Source organism: Odocoileus virginianus, chromosome 7, assembly GCF_023699985.2.
Source record: "Odocoileus virginianus isolate 20LAN1187 ecotype Illinois chromosome 7, Ovbor_1.2, whole genome shotgun sequence".
NCBI lineage: Eukaryota > Metazoa > Chordata > Mammalia > Artiodactyla > Cervidae > Odocoileus > Odocoileus virginianus.
Genome location: NC_069680.1, coordinates 25967850 through 25985586, shown reverse-complemented (window position 1 = coordinate 25985586; position 17737 = coordinate 25967850). Strand labels below are relative to the sequence as shown.

The window sequence follows — 17737 nt, the reverse complement described above, 5'->3', positions numbered from 1 at the left end:
CCTCAGCCTGCAGGCTCACATCTGGGGGCCGGTCATCGCTGAGGCATCTCCCCCACCGTCTGACACATTCGTGAGGGATACATCGACGCTATTTCATATAAAGTAAGAAACAACGATACTGGTGAGGATGTTGGGAAATGAGCACTTGCAAGTACAGCTGGTGAGGAAGCTGAGCCGCTATGGCGTTTGTGAAATAGAAATGAACAGTGTGCATCATGGCAAGGCAGCCACACCCCCAGGATTTCTCGGAAAACAATTTAAAATGTACCAAAGGAATACGAGGGTGTTCACGAGGCTTATGTGCAAGAGGGAAACCGGAAACAACCTAAATGTCCAACCACAGGGGACTGCGAACGCATGGTACGGTAGCAAGGGGATGGGAGGACAGACCCGTGCTTAAGAACATTACGGTAGTCCCTGTGACAGAATGCTCTGGAGTCACAAAAGTTACCGTGTGGAAGTGCCTGCATCTGCATAAAGGAAACTGTTACTGATGTTACGGGGCAGGGACAGGAATCAGGTTTCAAACAGCAGATGGAGAATTATCCAACTTTGTGTTAAAAATGTGTGCATGCATGCATGCTAAGTTGCTTCAGTCATGTCCGGCTCTGCGACCCCATGGACTGCAGCCCGCCAGGCTCCTCTGTCCATGGGATTCTCCAAGCAAGAAAACTGCAGTGGGTTGCCATGCCCTTCTCCAGGGGATCTTCCCAACCCAGGAACAAACCCATGTCCCTTATGTCTTCTGTAATGATAAGCAGGTTCTCTACCACTAGCATCAGCTGGGATGCCAGAAGCCCCCAAAAGTGTGTGCACAGATTCCCCCTCCCCCCGCCAAAAAAAAATTGGAAATATTAAGCATGATTTGTGTTATTCCAGGTTAGGGGATGAACTTTTTTTTTCCCTTGTACTTTCTGAACTTTATCTACCTCCTTTAACAAATATGAGTTACCTCATAATCAGACTTTTTATTTTAAATTGTGTTTTGAGGAGAAGGAAAGCAAAATCTACTTTAAAAGGCGTTAGGGGAGGAAACGTCTTAGGAAGAAGCTGAGACGGGAGGTTTTAAAGGTTCCTGACGTCTGAGAAAAAGCACAAAGGCAATCCCAGGGCTGGCATTTCCTGGAACCTCCCACCCAGGGCTGGAGGCAGAGCCAAGTTCAAAGCTGGGCTGCAGCCCTGTCTCTCCTGGTGCTCCCACCGCCCCAGCAAGTGGTCCCCAAGCTAACACCCAAAGACCACGCACCCCTCTGGTGGGGAGGATGGGCTGGAGGAGGGCTCGGCTGACAAAGGGGGAAGACAGGCCTTCCATGTGGATGTTCATGCCATACCCACGGGCCTCCCCGCCCCGGGCACAGACTGTCCCCATGGCCCACACCTTGAATGAACGCCCTGAGAACCAGGGAACACAATGATGCAGTGAAGTCCATGTCTTATGCCTGGCTCTCTTTGGATAAGCCCACAAACCTTGTCCCCGTTTTTTATTTTTCTTTTTGGACGTGCCGGGTCTTGGTTGCAGTATGTGGGATCTATCTAGTTCCCTGACCAGGGATCGAACCAGGGCCCCTGCCTTGGGAGGACAGAGTCTTTACCACCGGACCACCAGGGAAGTCCCCTCACCCCCACTGTCGACAGGCTGTCTTCAGAGTACTCACCCTTACCACCTGCAATCTTGTCTAACTTTATATTTTCTACATTCTGCCAACAAGACATATTTTAACATTTTTTTCAAAATGGAATATATGGCACTCCTAAATACACCTTTTCAAAGCTAAGCGTTCTGACATGTCGCTGCTACCACCCCGAGAACTGGGGAGCAGCAGAGACCTGGAGGGACTGGGGGCCTCACTCCGTCTGCAGAGGAATCCTGGCTTCAACAGCAGGCTTTGATGTGACCACTCCCCAGTGCCCCGGTTCTCAACTGGGGGCGATTGTGCTCCCCTGGGACCTCTGGCAACGTCTGGGAACACCTGTGGTTTCACAATTGGGGGATGATGGGGGTTGAAAAAAGAAGTGAAAATGAAGTTGCTCAGTTGTGTCCGACTTTTCATGACCCCATGGACTATAGCCCACCAGGCTCCTCTGTCCATGGGATTTTCCAGGCAAGAATACTGGAGTGGGTTACCGTTTCCTTCTCCAGGGGATCTTACCGACCCAGGGATCGCACTCAGGTCTCCTCCATTGTAGGCAGACGCTTTACCGTTTACCAGGGAAGTTGGGGGACGATGGGGGTTACCCTCATCACAAGGATCTGGCCCCAAAATGTCAACAGTGCCAAGGCTGAGAAACCCTGCCTTAACCTTAAGATGGGAACGCAAGCGCACGATGGGGGGACTGGAGTAAGGATTTCACGAAGTACGCGGGAACGTGACAGGTCCCGGGGGTGCCCGGCACACGTGCGGCTCAAGCCTCACGTTCCTCATCTGTGAAATGGGTGTCCTCAGCTTCCAGGCTGCCGATCACTGGGTGCCAAGCACTGTGGTCTAAACGGTCCCCATTTCCATTAAACACGCACAGTTTGCAGGCGACGGAGTTTCTTAGGATCATGGAAAACTGCCAAAACCATTGCATCATTTGGGATTTGGTATGCAGCAATACAACCACCCACTGATTCAGAAGCCTTCAACTATGAGAATCAGGTATTTCTAGAAGTAACCTTTAAGGTATGTTATTCTTGCCTTATTAGCGAATCCCAGAAAGGCCCTGGTTACCTCGAAGACGCTGGCCTTTCCAATCTATTAGAGTAATCCCGGCAATCTGTTATTTCTAGGCTATCGAGGAAAGGTTAAAATGAAAATTGGATTTGGGGAGTTATAGCCATTCCGAGTGCAGGTGGAAAACTCCTCGGCAGCGAGAGGCGGGTCTGGGCCTGGGAAGAAGCAGTTATCAAGGGAAATGACTGGTGATCACTTTATTGATTAAAGCAGCTTGAAAAATATAAGGTTCGCCACAGCCTGGCACTTGAGCAGCAAGATAGCCCCTCGCGGGCATTTCTCATTAAAAATAGAGAAGCAGGAGCAGGCAATTATTACCCTGTGCAAAAGACACAGTTCATTCAAAATGGCCTTGTTTGGCCATACTGCTTTAAAATGTCTACAAATCCTGAGGCTTGAATAACATTAATGGACAGTTCAGAAAAAGGATCAACTGTCTGTCAAGAGGGGGAGACAGAGAGGATGATAAGAGGAGCGAAGTAAGATTCAGCTTTGTCACCTGTGCCCGGAGCCCCCAGAGAAAACAACTCCCTAGCGACCCAGGGCCACAGAGGCTCACAAAGCTTGGACGGCACAGGGACCCCGGCCACAGCAGCCACGCCAGGAACTCAAAACCCCTAGCCCGCCTCCCCGGACCCCACGGCCCTGGCATCCGCCAAATGAGAAGTCTGATCAACCTGCACCCCCAAAGGGCCTCGGTGCCTCGTCGGGGGGTGTGGGGAGGGCAGTTTCTCATTCAGAATGTGAAAGATGCTGACCTTGAAAGTAACTGGGAAACAGTAAACAAACAAAAGGTGGGAGGGAAGGGGATTAGCCAAGGTCAGCTCTGCAAAGACAACCAAGATATTATCAAGTCTTAACACTCTGGTGTTCTTAACACTCTGGTGTTCTTCTGGTCTTCACTTCTGGGCAGTGACGGTCTGCTGTTTTGCTGGTTGGAGGTGGTGGGAGGTGGGGGAGACTGTTGGAGATGGCTGTGACCATGGTGCTGACATAGTAATTCTAAATACTGATTGTTTTAACTCAGATTACAACAGCAACCTTTCTCCCACTCTATAAAAAAAAAATGATCTTAAGAAATGTATTATTTCAAATTCCCTATGAGCAGGATACAAATATCATGTAGTTGCTTATATTTAAGAAATGGAAAGCCAAGCTATAATATTTATAAAAAAGGACTAGGTGACGAGAGATGGGTGGGAAGAGAGGGAAAGGCCAGAAGCTAGCGGTCCTCGAAAGTACCTTGTTTCGTGGATTTGACTGCAGAACCATGTGAATTTTTATGTAACTGTAAAACAAATTTAAACGTTGGAAAACAAATCCCTTAAAAATTGGAAATACAGTGAGTTTGAGGGTCCTGTTGGTGACACACACACACACACACCCAGTGAAATAATGGTGGCTTTAAAAAAACAGTTTTGGGGGACTTCCCGGGTGGTTCAGTGGTTTAAGAATCTGCTTTCCAAAGCAGGGGACAAAGTTGGATCCCTGGTCAGGGAATTAAAGTCCCATATGCCTCTCTCGGGCAAGCAACTAAGCCCACCAGCCGCAACTACTGAAGCCGGTGAGCTGAGATCCCACGCTCCGCAGCAAGAGAAGCCGCTGCGATGAGAAGCCGGCGCGCTACACGTAGAGGCAGAGGCAGCTTGTACAGGCTCCTGCCTGTCAAAGATGGGATCCTTTGAACACGAGTAACTGCAACGGAACAGAACACATCGACTATGCTTTTATCTATTTATAGTGATACAAAGTTTTAAATCCCCAAGGTACTGGGAGAGTGCTAGAGAGCCAACTCACTTTGAAAGCTCATAAATAATAGGAAAGAAACAGGCATTTGTCTGGAATTTCGTACATACGGGGGATCAGATGACGGGTGGGGAGTTCTCCTATATAGAAGTCATCCAGAGAAAAAGAGAAGCAGGAATGACACAGGATTCAAGCATCACCATTTCGCAGAACTCAGTGGATACCTGGGGTCACAGCCGATCACTCACAGCTGCTAACACCACAGGAGACACCTAGACGCTGGAGGAGGACGCACCATCACCCGTAGAGCAGTCGTCGGAAAACCGAAACAGACTCTCAGGAAGCCTCCAGGTCTAACTATCGACACACAGGAAACCAGGGCAGCATGGGACAGGACAGCGCTGAGGCGCAATCCACAAAATCTGGACCGTGGGGAACTTCACAACATTGCAAAGAATCCAAGAGGGAGACGGGGAAGGCGTGGGAATGGACAGATGAGCAAACACTTGAGAATCACACCAACCAATCACAGTGCAAGGATCTCATTTGGGTCCTGATTCAAACAAATTGCAAGCGACGCAACAATTATATGACAATCAGGGAAATGTGAATAATGGCTGGACATTTAAAGATAATAAGGAATTATTAGTATTATTAATACTTAGATGTGATAATGACACTGCATGTTTTTAAAAGATTTCCTATCCTAGAGACACATGGAGATATTTGCAGATGAAGTGATGATTTGCATCTGAAGGATGATTCAAAATAAATAGGGGAGAGGAGAGATAAGGGTATAGATTAAACGAGCACCTGAGTGAAAGAAAGTAAAAGTGTTAGTCACTCAGTCGTGTCTGACTCTTTGTGACCTCATGGACTGTAGCCTGCTAGGCTCCTGTGTCCATGGAATTTTCCAGGCAAGAATACTGGAGTGGATAGCCATTCCCTTCTCCAGGGAATCTTCCTGACCCAGGGATCAAACTCTGGTCTCCTGCATCGCAGGCAGATTCTTTACCATCTAAGCCACCACGGAAGTCCTAAACAAGCGGCTACTCATCTCCAAAGGGATCCCAATGGTCAAATATGGGACAATCTGGGCAAGAAAATGACAGGAGGAATGGACTGTGACTCATGGAATAAAACAGAGATCCTTGAGTCCATGTTGCAATAAATTAAAAGGCAAACGGGAGGAAAAGGAAAGTTCTTCCTTACAGTAAATTCTAACGAATACAGAGGAACCACAGAGACGGAAAATCACCATTTGGCAAACACCATGGTAACAACTGTTACAAGTACAAGTTGTCCACGGATGCTGAAATTAGGAGAGGAAAAGAATGACTTGTAAGAGGATGTTCACATGGGATTAAAATACTCCCCCGCCCCAAGACACTTCCTAGTCACAAAGGGACACCGTAACTTTTAAGCGGAGAGCAGGGCCCCTCCGATGGGGGTCTAAGTGACAGCTACCAACAAAGGGCGGAGTGCCCGCCTGAGCCTCCTGAACAGACGCACCCCTGGGGCCAGCACTGCGTCCGTGAAACACACGACCAGGATTAAATACACCAGAAATGCAAAACCTACATTTAAATCGTGAGGAAACAACAGGGACATTCTATGAAAAAACTGACCAGTACTCTTCCAAAGGGCTTTCCAGGTGGCGTGAGTGGTAAAGAACCCACCTGCCAATGCAGGAGACATAAGAGAAGTGGGTTTGATCCCTGGGTTGGGAAGATCTCCTGAAAGAGGGCTTGGCAACCCACTCCAGTATTCTTGCCTGGAGAATCTCATGGACAGGGGAGCCTGGCGGGCTACAGTCCAGGGGTCTGCAAAGAGTCAGACTTGACGGAAGTGACTTAGCATGCATGCACTCTTCCAAAACTGCCAGGGTGCTGAAGGACAAAGACAGACAGGAACAGCTCACAGTAAAGGGTGTGGGGTGGTGGGGGGGTGTGACACCAACACAGCATGTCCAGAAAGAGGGTCCCTGGGCTAGTCAGCACTGGAGTCAAGGCGGATTTCCCTCTTTTATAATCGTTGGGTTCTCGCTATGTAAGATGTTGGCCTTTGGGAAAGCTCTACGGACACATGGGAATTCTCCACACTATTTTTGCAACCTCTCTGTAAGTGGGAAACTGCTTCAGAATGAACAGTTAAACACAGTTTTTAAAAGTGCACCCCAGTGTTCATCGCAGCACTGTTTATAACAGCCAGGACATGGAAGCAACCTAGATGCCCATCAGCAGATGAATGGATGAGGAAGCTGTGGTACATATACACCATGGAATATTACTCAGCCATTAAAAAGAATTCATTTGAATCAGTTCTAATGAGATGGATGAAACTGGAGCCCATTATACAGAGTGAAGTAAGCCAGAAAGATAAAGACCATTACAGTATACTAACACATATATATGGAATTTAGAAAGATGGTAAATATAATCCTATATGCAAAACAGAAAAAGAGACTCAGATTTATAGAACAGACTTGTGGACTCTGGGAGAAGGCGAGGGTGGGATGTTTCAAGAGAACAGCATTGAAACATGTATATTATCTAGGGTGAAACAGATCACCAGCCCAGGTTGGGTGCATGAGACAAGTGCTCGGGCCTGGTGCACTGGGAAGACCCAGAGGGATCGGGTGGAGAGGGAGGTGGGAGGGGGGACCGGGATGGGGAATACATGTAAATCCATGGCTAATTCATTTCAATGTATGACAAAAACCACTGCAATGTTGTAAAGTAATTAGCCTCCAACTAATAAAAATAAATGGAAAAAAAAAAAGTGCTTATTAGCTGATAATTACTGATGGATACCTGAGGTTTCATTATGTTCCTCTCTGTCAACAGATACTTGAAACATTCCATGATAGAAAGTCAAAAAGAGACTGGTTTAAAAGACAAAACCACCTTATTTGGATTCAATTCAAAGAAATCTACATAAAAGACACTCATTTGAAAAGACCCTGATGCTGAGAAAGGTTGAGGGCAGGGGGAGAAGGGGACAACAGAGGATGAGGTGGTTGAATGGCATCACCAACTCAATGGACAGGAGTTTTCATAAACTCCAGGAGTTGGTGATGGACAGGGAGGCCTGGCGTGCTGCAGTTCATGGGGTTGCAAAGAGTCAGACACGACAGAGCGACTGAACTGACTGAGAGAGCCAGGGAAATTTAAATATGAGCTGGTATTAGATAATACTAAGGAATTACTACTGATTTTGTTAGGGAGGGTTTTTTTCTTTTAGGTAGGGTTTTTTTTTTTTTTTTACAACATGAAAAAAATAACATAAAAGTTACCAATGTAGCCATTTTAAAGTGTACAAATCAGTGGCATTAAGTACATTCACCATGTTGTGAAACCACACCACCCCTGAGTTTCAGACACTTTTATCACCCCAAAAGGAGACCTCATACCCACTGGCAGTCACTCCCCGTTCCTCCATACTCCCAGCCCTGGCAGCCGCTCATCTATGAATATTTTATGTCTCTGCGGATTTGCCTATTCTGGACATTGGGCTTCCCTGGTGGTTCAGCAGTAAAGAATCTGCCTGCCAGTGCAGAAGACCTGGGTTCGATCCCTGGGTCAGGAAGATTCCCCTGGAGAAGGAAATGGCAACCCAACTCCAGTATTCTTGCCTGAGAAATCCCTCACGGAGAGGAGCCTAGCTTTCTGCAGTCCTTGGGGTCACAAAGAGTTGGATACAACTTAGCAACTGAACAACAATAATTCTGGACACTGCATATAGTATACAAATGTTAAATATGTACAATGTGGCCTTTTGTGACTGGCTTCTTTCACTTACCATCATGTTTTCAAAGTTCATCCACACTGCAATATTTTTCAGTATTTAATTCTATTTACCACTGACATATTCTACTGGGACAACAGACCACATTTCCTTCACCCATTCACTTGATGAACACTTGCATTATTTCCACCTTTTGACTATTGTGAACAGTGCTGCTCTGTACATTTATGTATAAGTTTTTGTTTGAATACTAGTTTTTAATTGTTTTGGATATATACCTAGAAGTGGAATGGCTAAGGTCATACAATAATTCCACATTCAACTTATCATGGAACTGTTTTCCATAGCGGCTCTTTTCATAGTGGGTGCTCCACTGTACATCCAGGATTCCTATATTAGGGTTCCAATTTCTCCACATCCTCCCAACGCTTGTTATTTTTCTTTTAAAACTATTATGGTAGTCCAAGCGGGTGTGAGGTGGGATCTCACTGTGGTTTTGACTTGCATTTCCTGAATGAGTAATAATGCTGAACACCTTTTTGTGTTTTTACATTACTGTTAAACGTCTTAACGCATTGTAAGGTCAAAAACAACCATCTCTTTTTGAAAGGCATACTATGATCTGAAAGCATATAACATTAAGTGTTGGATTTGCTTTATAATACAACAGCAAAACAAAAAAGTAAATTTCTAAAAAGAACAAAAAGGGATAGAAGAAGGGAATGTGATATCATCTTTTAAATGTTGCATCTGCGTGATAGACAGATGAGGAGAATCACAGAGTTGTTCTGCTTTTGTGCATGTTTGAAATTTGCCATAATAAAACAAATCTTAACATTTGTCAATATGAACTGAAAAAACCAGGTTATTCATTCCTGTCACCTTTACCAAATAAATTCCCGCTCTACCAACCTCACAGGGTACTTCCTGTGAGGGACCTCTGAGACCTGCGTTTTCCGACTTTCAGGCGAGGTTTGGGTGCAGGGAGTCCAGACTTCCATGCTGTGTGCTCTTTTCCTAGGTATCGTGAGAGACCAGCGCTCCAGACTGGAACAGGCATGGGAAATTCCGGTCCAACAGGGCGGGAGCAGCAAGGGGACCCAGGGGGCACCAGCCTTGCCATAGGATGCTGACATGGTCCCCTGGTGCCCTGTCCAAAACGGACAGCAGGACAGCCTGGCTGTCTGCAGACGCACACCCACTGTTCCTTCAACAACGCTGTCAGGACCCCACCAGCCGGAGGGGACCAACTCACTCCACCTGGGAAGTGGGGTGGGAAGACACTAAAATCATAACTGCTCTTTTTTCCTTCAGAGATGTATGTTTGGAACGCAACATGTGTCAAAAGCAGTTATAATGTGGGACTTCCCTGGTGGTCCAATGATTAAGACTCTGCACTCCCAACGCAGGAAGCATGGGTTCGATCCCTGATCGGGGAACTAAGATCCTGCAGGCTGCCTGGTGTGGTCAGAAAAACAAGCTGTAATGTAATGGTGGCCAGGTGCATGATTTTATTCCTGCATATTCTTTTCATCTTGCTGGACGCTGTCTTTCCAATGAAATAATTTCAGTACACTGACCGGACTCGTTAATTCCGATCCTTCCAAAGAGGCAGCAAAAATCTTAGGAAAAGCCACAGGCGTTTCTCTTTCTCACTCTGGTCATTTAGTCGTGAAGTCCTATCTGACTCTTTGTGACCCTGTGGACTGTAGCCCACCAGGCTTCTCTGTCCCTGGGATTTCTCAGGCAAGAATACTGGAGTGGGTTGCCATTTCCTTCTCCAGGTGATCCTCCCAACTCAAGGACCAAATCCTTACACAGACACTGATTCGATAGGTTGAGAACGTTCAGTGGGCCTCCTTTGCTGTTTTTCCCCGACATCCCAGTCAGATCAGCTCTCATGCCTGGGGATGGAGGAGGAAGGGGTATACCAGCTTGGCTGCCTGGCAACCTCCCCGGGGGTGCCTGAGCCCCCAGACTCATCTCAGGCACCCAGGCTGCCCCTGGGGAGCACGCTGGCCTCCCCCGACAGCTGCCTCTGTGTACACACTTCGGGGGGAGCCGGCTTACCTCGTGGGCTTCCACGCCCATCTCTTGCAGGGCGGACTTGAAAAACTCGGGGGAAGGCTTTCCCACCACCTCAGCTTCAATACCACAGGCATACTAGGGGAGAGAGAAGGACACAGCGTGGGTTGGGGACCAAGGGACGCGGAGGGGGGAACCCTGGCCTGGTGAAATCCTCCCCCCAGGGAATCAAAAAGAAACCCCCCAGTGTGTACCCAGGGGCCTCCAAGGGGCAAGACACGCGGGCCCAGAGGCACGCCTTGTGGGTGAGTGTCACAACCAGGCTGTCCAGGGTGCTGGGGGCACCCCCCACCAGGCCCCTGCCACCTGCCCCAGGGCCAGACGACCTCCGACCTCCGGGACCTCCGACCTCCTGGGTGTTAGGGCGTTAGGGCGTTAGGGACGTTTCTCTGCATTCCTGCTTCCCCTCCCTTCCTCTCTCCCTTTCCCCAGCTCTGTCTCAGGTCCTCCAGTGGATAAAAGGCCCAGGGCCCCGCTATTGCAGGGAGGCAGGCGCCAAGGCGGCAGTGACCCAGGGCTGGCCTTAGCGGGGAGCCCAGCTGAGCCCGGCCCTGGAAACTGGAGGAGGGGACTGGGAAGGAGTCCAGGCAGCACACAGGAGTCTGAGGAGCTGCAGAAAGGCAGGCTGAGGCACGAGGCAGGTGCGCAGGGATCCAGGAGCCAAGAACCCGGAGGAGAGGCGCAGAGCATGCTGGGAGGGCCAGCGGGCAGAGGCCCGGGGTGCGGGGACGGGGTCCCGGGAGTGGGGCAGGGAAGGAGTGACAGGGAGCAAGGGGATGACCAGTGCAGCTGAGGGGCCAAGCTCCAGAGGAGGCGAAGGGCCGGGCTTAAAGCCATGAACACAGCGTCCAACTTGGAAAACATAAAGGCACTTGGGATGCCGAGCACCCCATCTTCTCCAGGAAGACTGGGACATCCGGGAAGGCCCTGAGACCAGAAGAGGGTCGGGCGGACCCAGGCAGGTACCTCAAGCGCCTTCATGTAGGGACCGACGTCCAGCATCAGACCAGAGGTCTCCTTGTAGTAGCGTCTAGAAAAGAGCCGAGGGGGACAGGGTGAGCTGAGCCCAGGAACCTGGGAAGCGCCGAGGATAAACTGCCCTGTCCTGGTTCTGGGCCAGCCCAAGAGGGCTGAGTCACAGGCCGGGGGTGAGGGCAGACGCCACGCTGAGAGTGACCGACGGAGGTCAGCACAAGAGCCCAGCAGTGGCCAGCATGCTGGGGCGTGGGGGGGGGGGGCGGCTGGAGGAGGGGAGAGATGGGGGGCCAGCAGCTCTCAGAAAGCTCCCTGTTGCCAGCCGCGTGGGGACCACACCACAGTGATGAATGGGGGACCCTGGAGGCAGCTGGGTCCAATTGCTAACACAGAGAAACACAAGTAACCTGTGTTCTGGGAAAGGGCAGCCGGTCCACAGAGCATGTGGTGAACCCCTAATTGCTAATAATTAACCCCTAATTGCTGCCTGGAGAAGAAAACTCCATTAGTTCCACAGCATCTCCTAGCAGCTGGAGGGTCAGGAGAGGTGCCAGGCCTCACGGGCGCCAGATGCTTCTGAGACGACAACTGTTTCTTCCCTGTCTCACTGGAGGCCGAGACGGCTTGGCTCCTGGCATCGCCTCCTAAGCCGACCTCACCTCTTCCCTCCTGCCAGCGCTGTGCCCAGGCCGCACGCAGACCCCTCGGGGCACACACACACAGGTCCAGCTCTCTCGGAGCACAGCTCTTTGACTATCAAGTGGGGAGAAGGTAGTTTGTTTGCTCTGTGCTGCTCTGAAGGGAGGGTTAAACGGGACCCCAGGACTGTTAAACGTTTTAAGACCCATCACACCAGTTACCCTTCCCCGTTCCCATGACTGTCGAATCTGGGAGGCATGACACAACATGGACATGACCTAAATGCCCTCGGACAGATGAATGGAGAAGACGTGACACACACACGCAATGGGATATTAGTTAGCCATAAAGACAGAGAGAAAGAACGCCATTTGCAGCAATGTGCATGGGCCTAGAGATTATCACACCAAGCAAAGGAGTCAGAGAGACAAACACCGTATGATATCACTTATATGTGCAATCTAAAAGAATGACGAAGATAAACAGCATGTATGTGGAAAAGCAAAGAGAAGACTAGTGAAGCCTGCTGACTTCAGGGCTCAAATCCTCTTCTGACTTGCCTTCAACTGTGGGACTCTGGGTTGCATACGCCCTCTGGGCCTCAGTCTCCTACCCTGTAAAATGGGCCAAAAGAAGCCCCAGTGCCTACCCTCATGGGCTGCTGTGAGGCGTGAGCAAAACAATGCCGGAGAATTTCCTAACGTGATGCCTGGGGTGAAGAAACCGCTCCAAAAATGTAGCCACCCAGACAGATGGGCAATAAGATATGAGCCAGGGAAGAAAGAATGAACGCAGGTCTTTCCAGTTTGTGGGGGCCGGACCCTGTCCTGTGTCTGCTGGAAATGGTATGACCGAGCTCCCAGAAGTTGCCTCCAGCAGCTTCCTTCCTCTAGCCCTGCAGCACCCAGGGACTCTGCCTGCCTCTCTGGGCCCCACCCGAGGCCTCCAAGGCTGCAGGAGCCGGGCCGCCCGCAGCGATCACCCCGACCCTCGGGTGGAAGAGGCGCTCAGACACTCTGCATCCTCACTACCTGCCCCGGAACCTTCTGTCCAGACACAGGCTGGGCTGCAGCCAAACTCTTGTCCTTGGCAAGGGCTGGTCCCCTGCCACTGACCAGGCAGATCAGAGCCTGACTGCTGAAGCCATGGGGGCCTCTCCCATCACGAACGGACCCCTCTCCAAGTCAACTCGGGCCTCAAGGTCAGGGTCCAAGGCTCTGCACGCTAGGGGTCGTGCTGTGTGGACGTGACCCGGCTGGGAAGCTGCACATATGTAGGAAGGTGCCTAGGAGCCAGGAGAGAGCCACTGGTGCTCATGGAGCTGGGACCTGCCAACGCTCCCCTTCTTAAGGGAAGTGAAAGTGTCAGTTGTTCAGTCATGTCTGACTCTTTGCGATCCCGTGGGCTGTATAGTCTGCCAGGCTCCTCTGTCCACAGAATTCTCCAGGCAAAAAATACTGGAGTGGAGAGCCATTCTCTTTTCCAGGGGATCTTGCCGACCCAGGGACCAAACTCAGGTCTCCTGCATCTGCAGGCGGATTCTTTACTGAGCCACCAGGGGAGCCCCCCTTTTAAAAGAGTGACCCCAAAACCTAGGCTTAACTGTCTTTAAGTCTGGACTCTAGACATCTATCCTGTGTTTATACAGTCTCAAAACAGTGTTTGCTTTTATTTTTCCCCAGTTCCACAAGAAACTACTTGGGTATGATTCCCTCAGTTGGGTCCAGGGTTAGAAGGAGTGGCCAAGTAAAGCCAAACGTGGCCAAGAGGCAGAGGGGGACACCAGAAGCTAGGGCCTTGGCTCTTGGGGGGGCCGCTGGCATCCGCTAACTCAGTCCCCCAAGCATGTAGGACGAAGCTGTCCCACATCCCTTTGCAGGGGACACTCTCAGACCCAGGCTGCTCCCCAGGGACTCCCCATCTGGTGGGGAAGTGGACAGGTCCACAGACAAATATGAAAGAGCAGGACCTGGGTGACGGCAAGGGGAACCCTGTGCACTGCGCGCTCTGCTTGGGGAGGGCCGGGCATGTTGGGGACGGGGCGGCAGGGAGGCGTCCCAGAGGAGGAAGCACCAAAGCCAAGGCCTGAAGGTCAAGGGGGGCGAGTGGAGGGGTCTAGACCTGGGGGCTCTCAGACTTGGGACCTTCCTGAGGGCCCCGAGTGCCAGATGCTGCTCCAGGTGCACGGGAGTCCGTCAGATGCTCAGAGCCACCCACTTGTCCCCTCCCCTCCAGGAAATGCCCAGCCAGGGTGAGACGGGAGGGAGTGGGTCGGCGGGGGGTGGGGGGGTGGTTCTCCGAGGGCGGGGCACATTGAAGAGAGCTGGGGCACCGAGGACAGAACCCAGGAAAGAATGCAGCCAGCCCAGGAGAGGACAACCCAGGCGCCGAGGAAAAAATTATAAAACAAGGCTGCTCTGTTACAGCACACACAGCTCTGTCTGGAGCCGAGGATCCTCGGAGCCTCTGGCCCAGGACAGGCTCAGCTCCGAGCCGGCTGCAGGAGGCGGGAGCTGGCGGCACCTCCCCGTGGAAGGGCCTCCCAAGGACACCCATGCCGCACTGCTTCTGCCCGATGCATCCTCCCCCGAGTCTTCCTTCCAGAGTGACACCTTCTGACTGCACCTTCTTCAGTTTAAATTTAGTCCCGGTGGGAGGAAGAGTCAGAACATGCGGCTGAAAAGATCCAATCAAAACCCTCTCTTTGCCACACTGATTTTTGGAACCTAAAGAAAAAAACTGACTTCCATAAATCAAAATGAGAAACCTTAATATTTCTTTTTAAACTAAATGTGGACTCGCTTTCACAGGGTCGAGAACTTGTCTTTCTTATTCATCCGGGGAAACAAAAAGGCATCTTGAAGGCCATCTGTTGGCCCAAAACATTTTTAGAGATACAGTAAACACTAGTACCCAAGTTAATTTTTCTTATCCCCCAAACACAAGAGATTTGATATATTTATTTTCTGTTACTGGCATAACAAAAGCCACAGCAGGTCTGGCTTGAACCTGAGTACTCAAGCCACAAAGAAGAGTCCGTGGATTCCGGAAAGACAGGAAAAACCCGGAGAGCAGCAGTCAGGTAGATTTTATGCTTTATTCCTCGGCCCTCCCTTCCGATTATTCGGCACAGCCTCCCTTCAAAATGACCACCTGACCTTTCCCACAAGAGCCATTAACCTTCCGTAGCCGGTCGCGTAAACAGCTTAATTTTCTGATGGAGGCATGACAGAAGAAATTACAAAGGCAATTCCCACTCTTGGTCCAAACAGATGCCAAATGTAAATCACTCCGTTTCCAGGACGAGGACATTCTGCCCCAGTGAATCCACCACCCTGCCTCCTTGGGGGCACCTCGCGGCCCCACTCGGGTGAAGGATGGCCCCTCATCACCGGTGACCCTCACCTGGATGTGACAGCAGCTCTTCCTGGGTCCTTGGGTTGTCCCAGGGGGCTATGACCTAAGCCCAGAAGCTGTTGGCTCCTTTCTCTGATTTCTGAGCACCCAACCCATAGCCCAAGTCAGAACCTCTAGCAGCTAGAGAACCCCTCGCTAGCTGCTTACTTGGAAAACAAATCTTTGCCTACTACTGAATTTGTTATAGAAGTACAAAGCTAAAAGAAACTGATTTCATTTTTTTTCTTTCTTTTTCAACCACATACCTATTTTGCCTACTATCCCTGATCTGGAAAAATAACTTAATAATTAAAGATAATTTTGAAGAAAAAAGTTTTAATGTAAATGAGTAATAACAAAGCTTCTTAATTGTGCTGTTCTTTAGCGAGGGGTAACTTTAGGGATGCCTACAGGACCAAGCCAGGAACGTAAAAGAGTCAAGCTGGCCAGCTTCTGTGGTTTGCAGTGACCTAAACCACAGACGGTAAAGATCAGCAAGGAACTCTGGCAGCTAATTTTATGTCAACGTGGCTGAGCCAAGCTGCCCAGATATTTGGTCTAATGGTATTCTGGATGCTTCTGAGAAGACGTTTCTTGGATGACATTCACATTTAAATCAGTGGACTCTGAGTAAAGCAGATTGCCCTCCATAATGTGGTGGGCCTCGTCCAATCAGTTGAAGGCCCACCAAAACAAAGTCTGACCTCTCCAAACAAGAAGGAGCCTGCCGGTGGACAGCCTTGGCACTCAGACGGCAGCTCTTCCCTAAGTCTCCAGCCTGCTGGCCTAAGTGGGAAAAACCTAGCCTCCACAATTTCTCTTTATATACCCATCTTCCTCAACCTATGACAGGGTTATGTTCTGATAAACGCATTACAAGCTGAAAATATCATTAAGTCAAAAATGCATTTTAAAAATATGCATTTAATAAACCCAGCCTACCTTAAATATGCTCAGAACACTTATATTAGCCTATAGTTGGGCAGAGTCATCTAACACAAAGTCTATTTTATAATAAAGCACTGAATATCTCATGTAATTTGTTGAACACTGTACTGAAAGCGAAACTCAGAATGGTGGTCTGGGTACAGAATGTTCCTACGTGTATTAGCTGTTGACCCTCGCAATTATGTGGCTGCCTGGGAGCGGTCAGTGCCCAGCACCTGCCCAGCATCACCAGAGAGGACTGCACTGCCTGTGGGAAAGGATCAGAATTCGAAATTCGAAGTACGGTTTTTCTGAATGTGCATAGCTTTCACACCATAGCAAAATCGAAAAGTTATCATTTGAACCACTGCTCAGTCAAGAACTGTCTGTATATACGTCACCACAGCCTGTTAGTTCTGTTTCTCTGGAGACCGCTGACTAACACAGGACACACTTTTTTGCATGATAAACACACTGGAATATTTGCAGCAGGACAAAGGTCCATATAGTCAGGGCTACGTTCTTTCCAGTAGTCATTATGGATGTGAGTGTGGACCATAAAGAAAGCTGAGCGCCGAAGAATTGATGCTTTTGAACTGTGGTGTTGCAGAAGACTCTTGAGGGTCCCTTGGACTGCAAGGAGATCCAACCAGTCCATCCTGAAGGAAATCAGTCCTGAATATTCACTGGAAGGACTGATGCTGAAGCTGAAACTAAAATACTTTGGCTACCTGATGTGAAAGAACTGACTCACTTGAAAAGACCCTGATGCTGGGAAAGAGTGAGGGCAGGAGGAGAAGGGACGACAGAGGATGAGATGGTTGGATGGCATCACCGACTCAATGGACGTGAGTTTGAGCAAGATCCGAGGGATGGTGAAGGACAGGGAAGCCTGGCGTGCTGCAGTCCGTGGGGTCACAAAGAGTTGGACATGACTTAGCAACTGAACAACAACAAAAGAAACATATCCTCTCTTCTCTTTCTTTAAATCTCTTTCACTTGCCTATTTAAAAAAAAAAAAAAAGCACAGCCATGAGAAAATATTTCTCTACTATGAGAAAAGCAACCGCCAGTACAAGCCGACCCTGGAGCCTGGAGATGGGCAGGAGGACGTGGTGGGGTCTCCGCTGCACCAGAGCTGAGGGACCAGTGGCTCCAGCCAAGTGGCAGCACATTCGGGAATGTGGGGCAAGTACCCTCAGATCTTCTGATTTTTCAAGAGAATCCAGAAATCCAGTTATTTTAGGTAAAGTCTCCCAATTTTTAAAATGGCCTCAAAAAAGTTTAAGATCTTGCGTGGACCCAATACCTGCTCTCGAATGGAGCCTAAAGGTGGCAGAGCACAGGCTCTGGGGGGCACTCCTGGCCACGCCCGCAATGACTGATGGGGCGACCGTGGCTCCCCTCACCTCCCTAGTCTTGATATACCCATCTGTAAAATGGCAATGACGCTGCCTACAGCTCACAGGGTTGTGGTCAGAATTAGGCATGGTGAACTACAGAATGCT

General features: G+C 49.7%; 1 protein-coding gene and 1 non-coding gene across 4 annotated transcripts in view; both read right to left on the bottom strand.

Annotated features, from left to right (window-relative positions):
* The window catches only part of LHPP (phospholysine phosphohistidine inorganic pyrophosphate phosphatase), a 122915-nt gene that overhangs the window by 85331 nt on the left and 19847 nt on the right, over window positions 1–17737 (bottom strand). For all 3 annotated transcript variants that reach the window (XM_020900712.2, XM_020900714.2, XM_020900713.2), the window contains exons 4-5: window positions 11259–11322; window positions 10278–10370 (exon numbers count right to left, since the gene is read on the bottom strand). In XM_020900712.2, the coding sequence (XP_020756371.2) occupies window positions 10278–10370; window positions 11259–11322 (157 nt within the window). The remainder of the gene's footprint in view (window positions 1–10277; window positions 10371–11258; window positions 11323–17737) is intronic.
* On the bottom strand, window positions 1538–1609 carry TRNAG-CCC (transfer RNA glycine (anticodon CCC)). The gene has a single exon. It is a non-coding gene; the product is annotated as a tRNA-Gly (tRNA).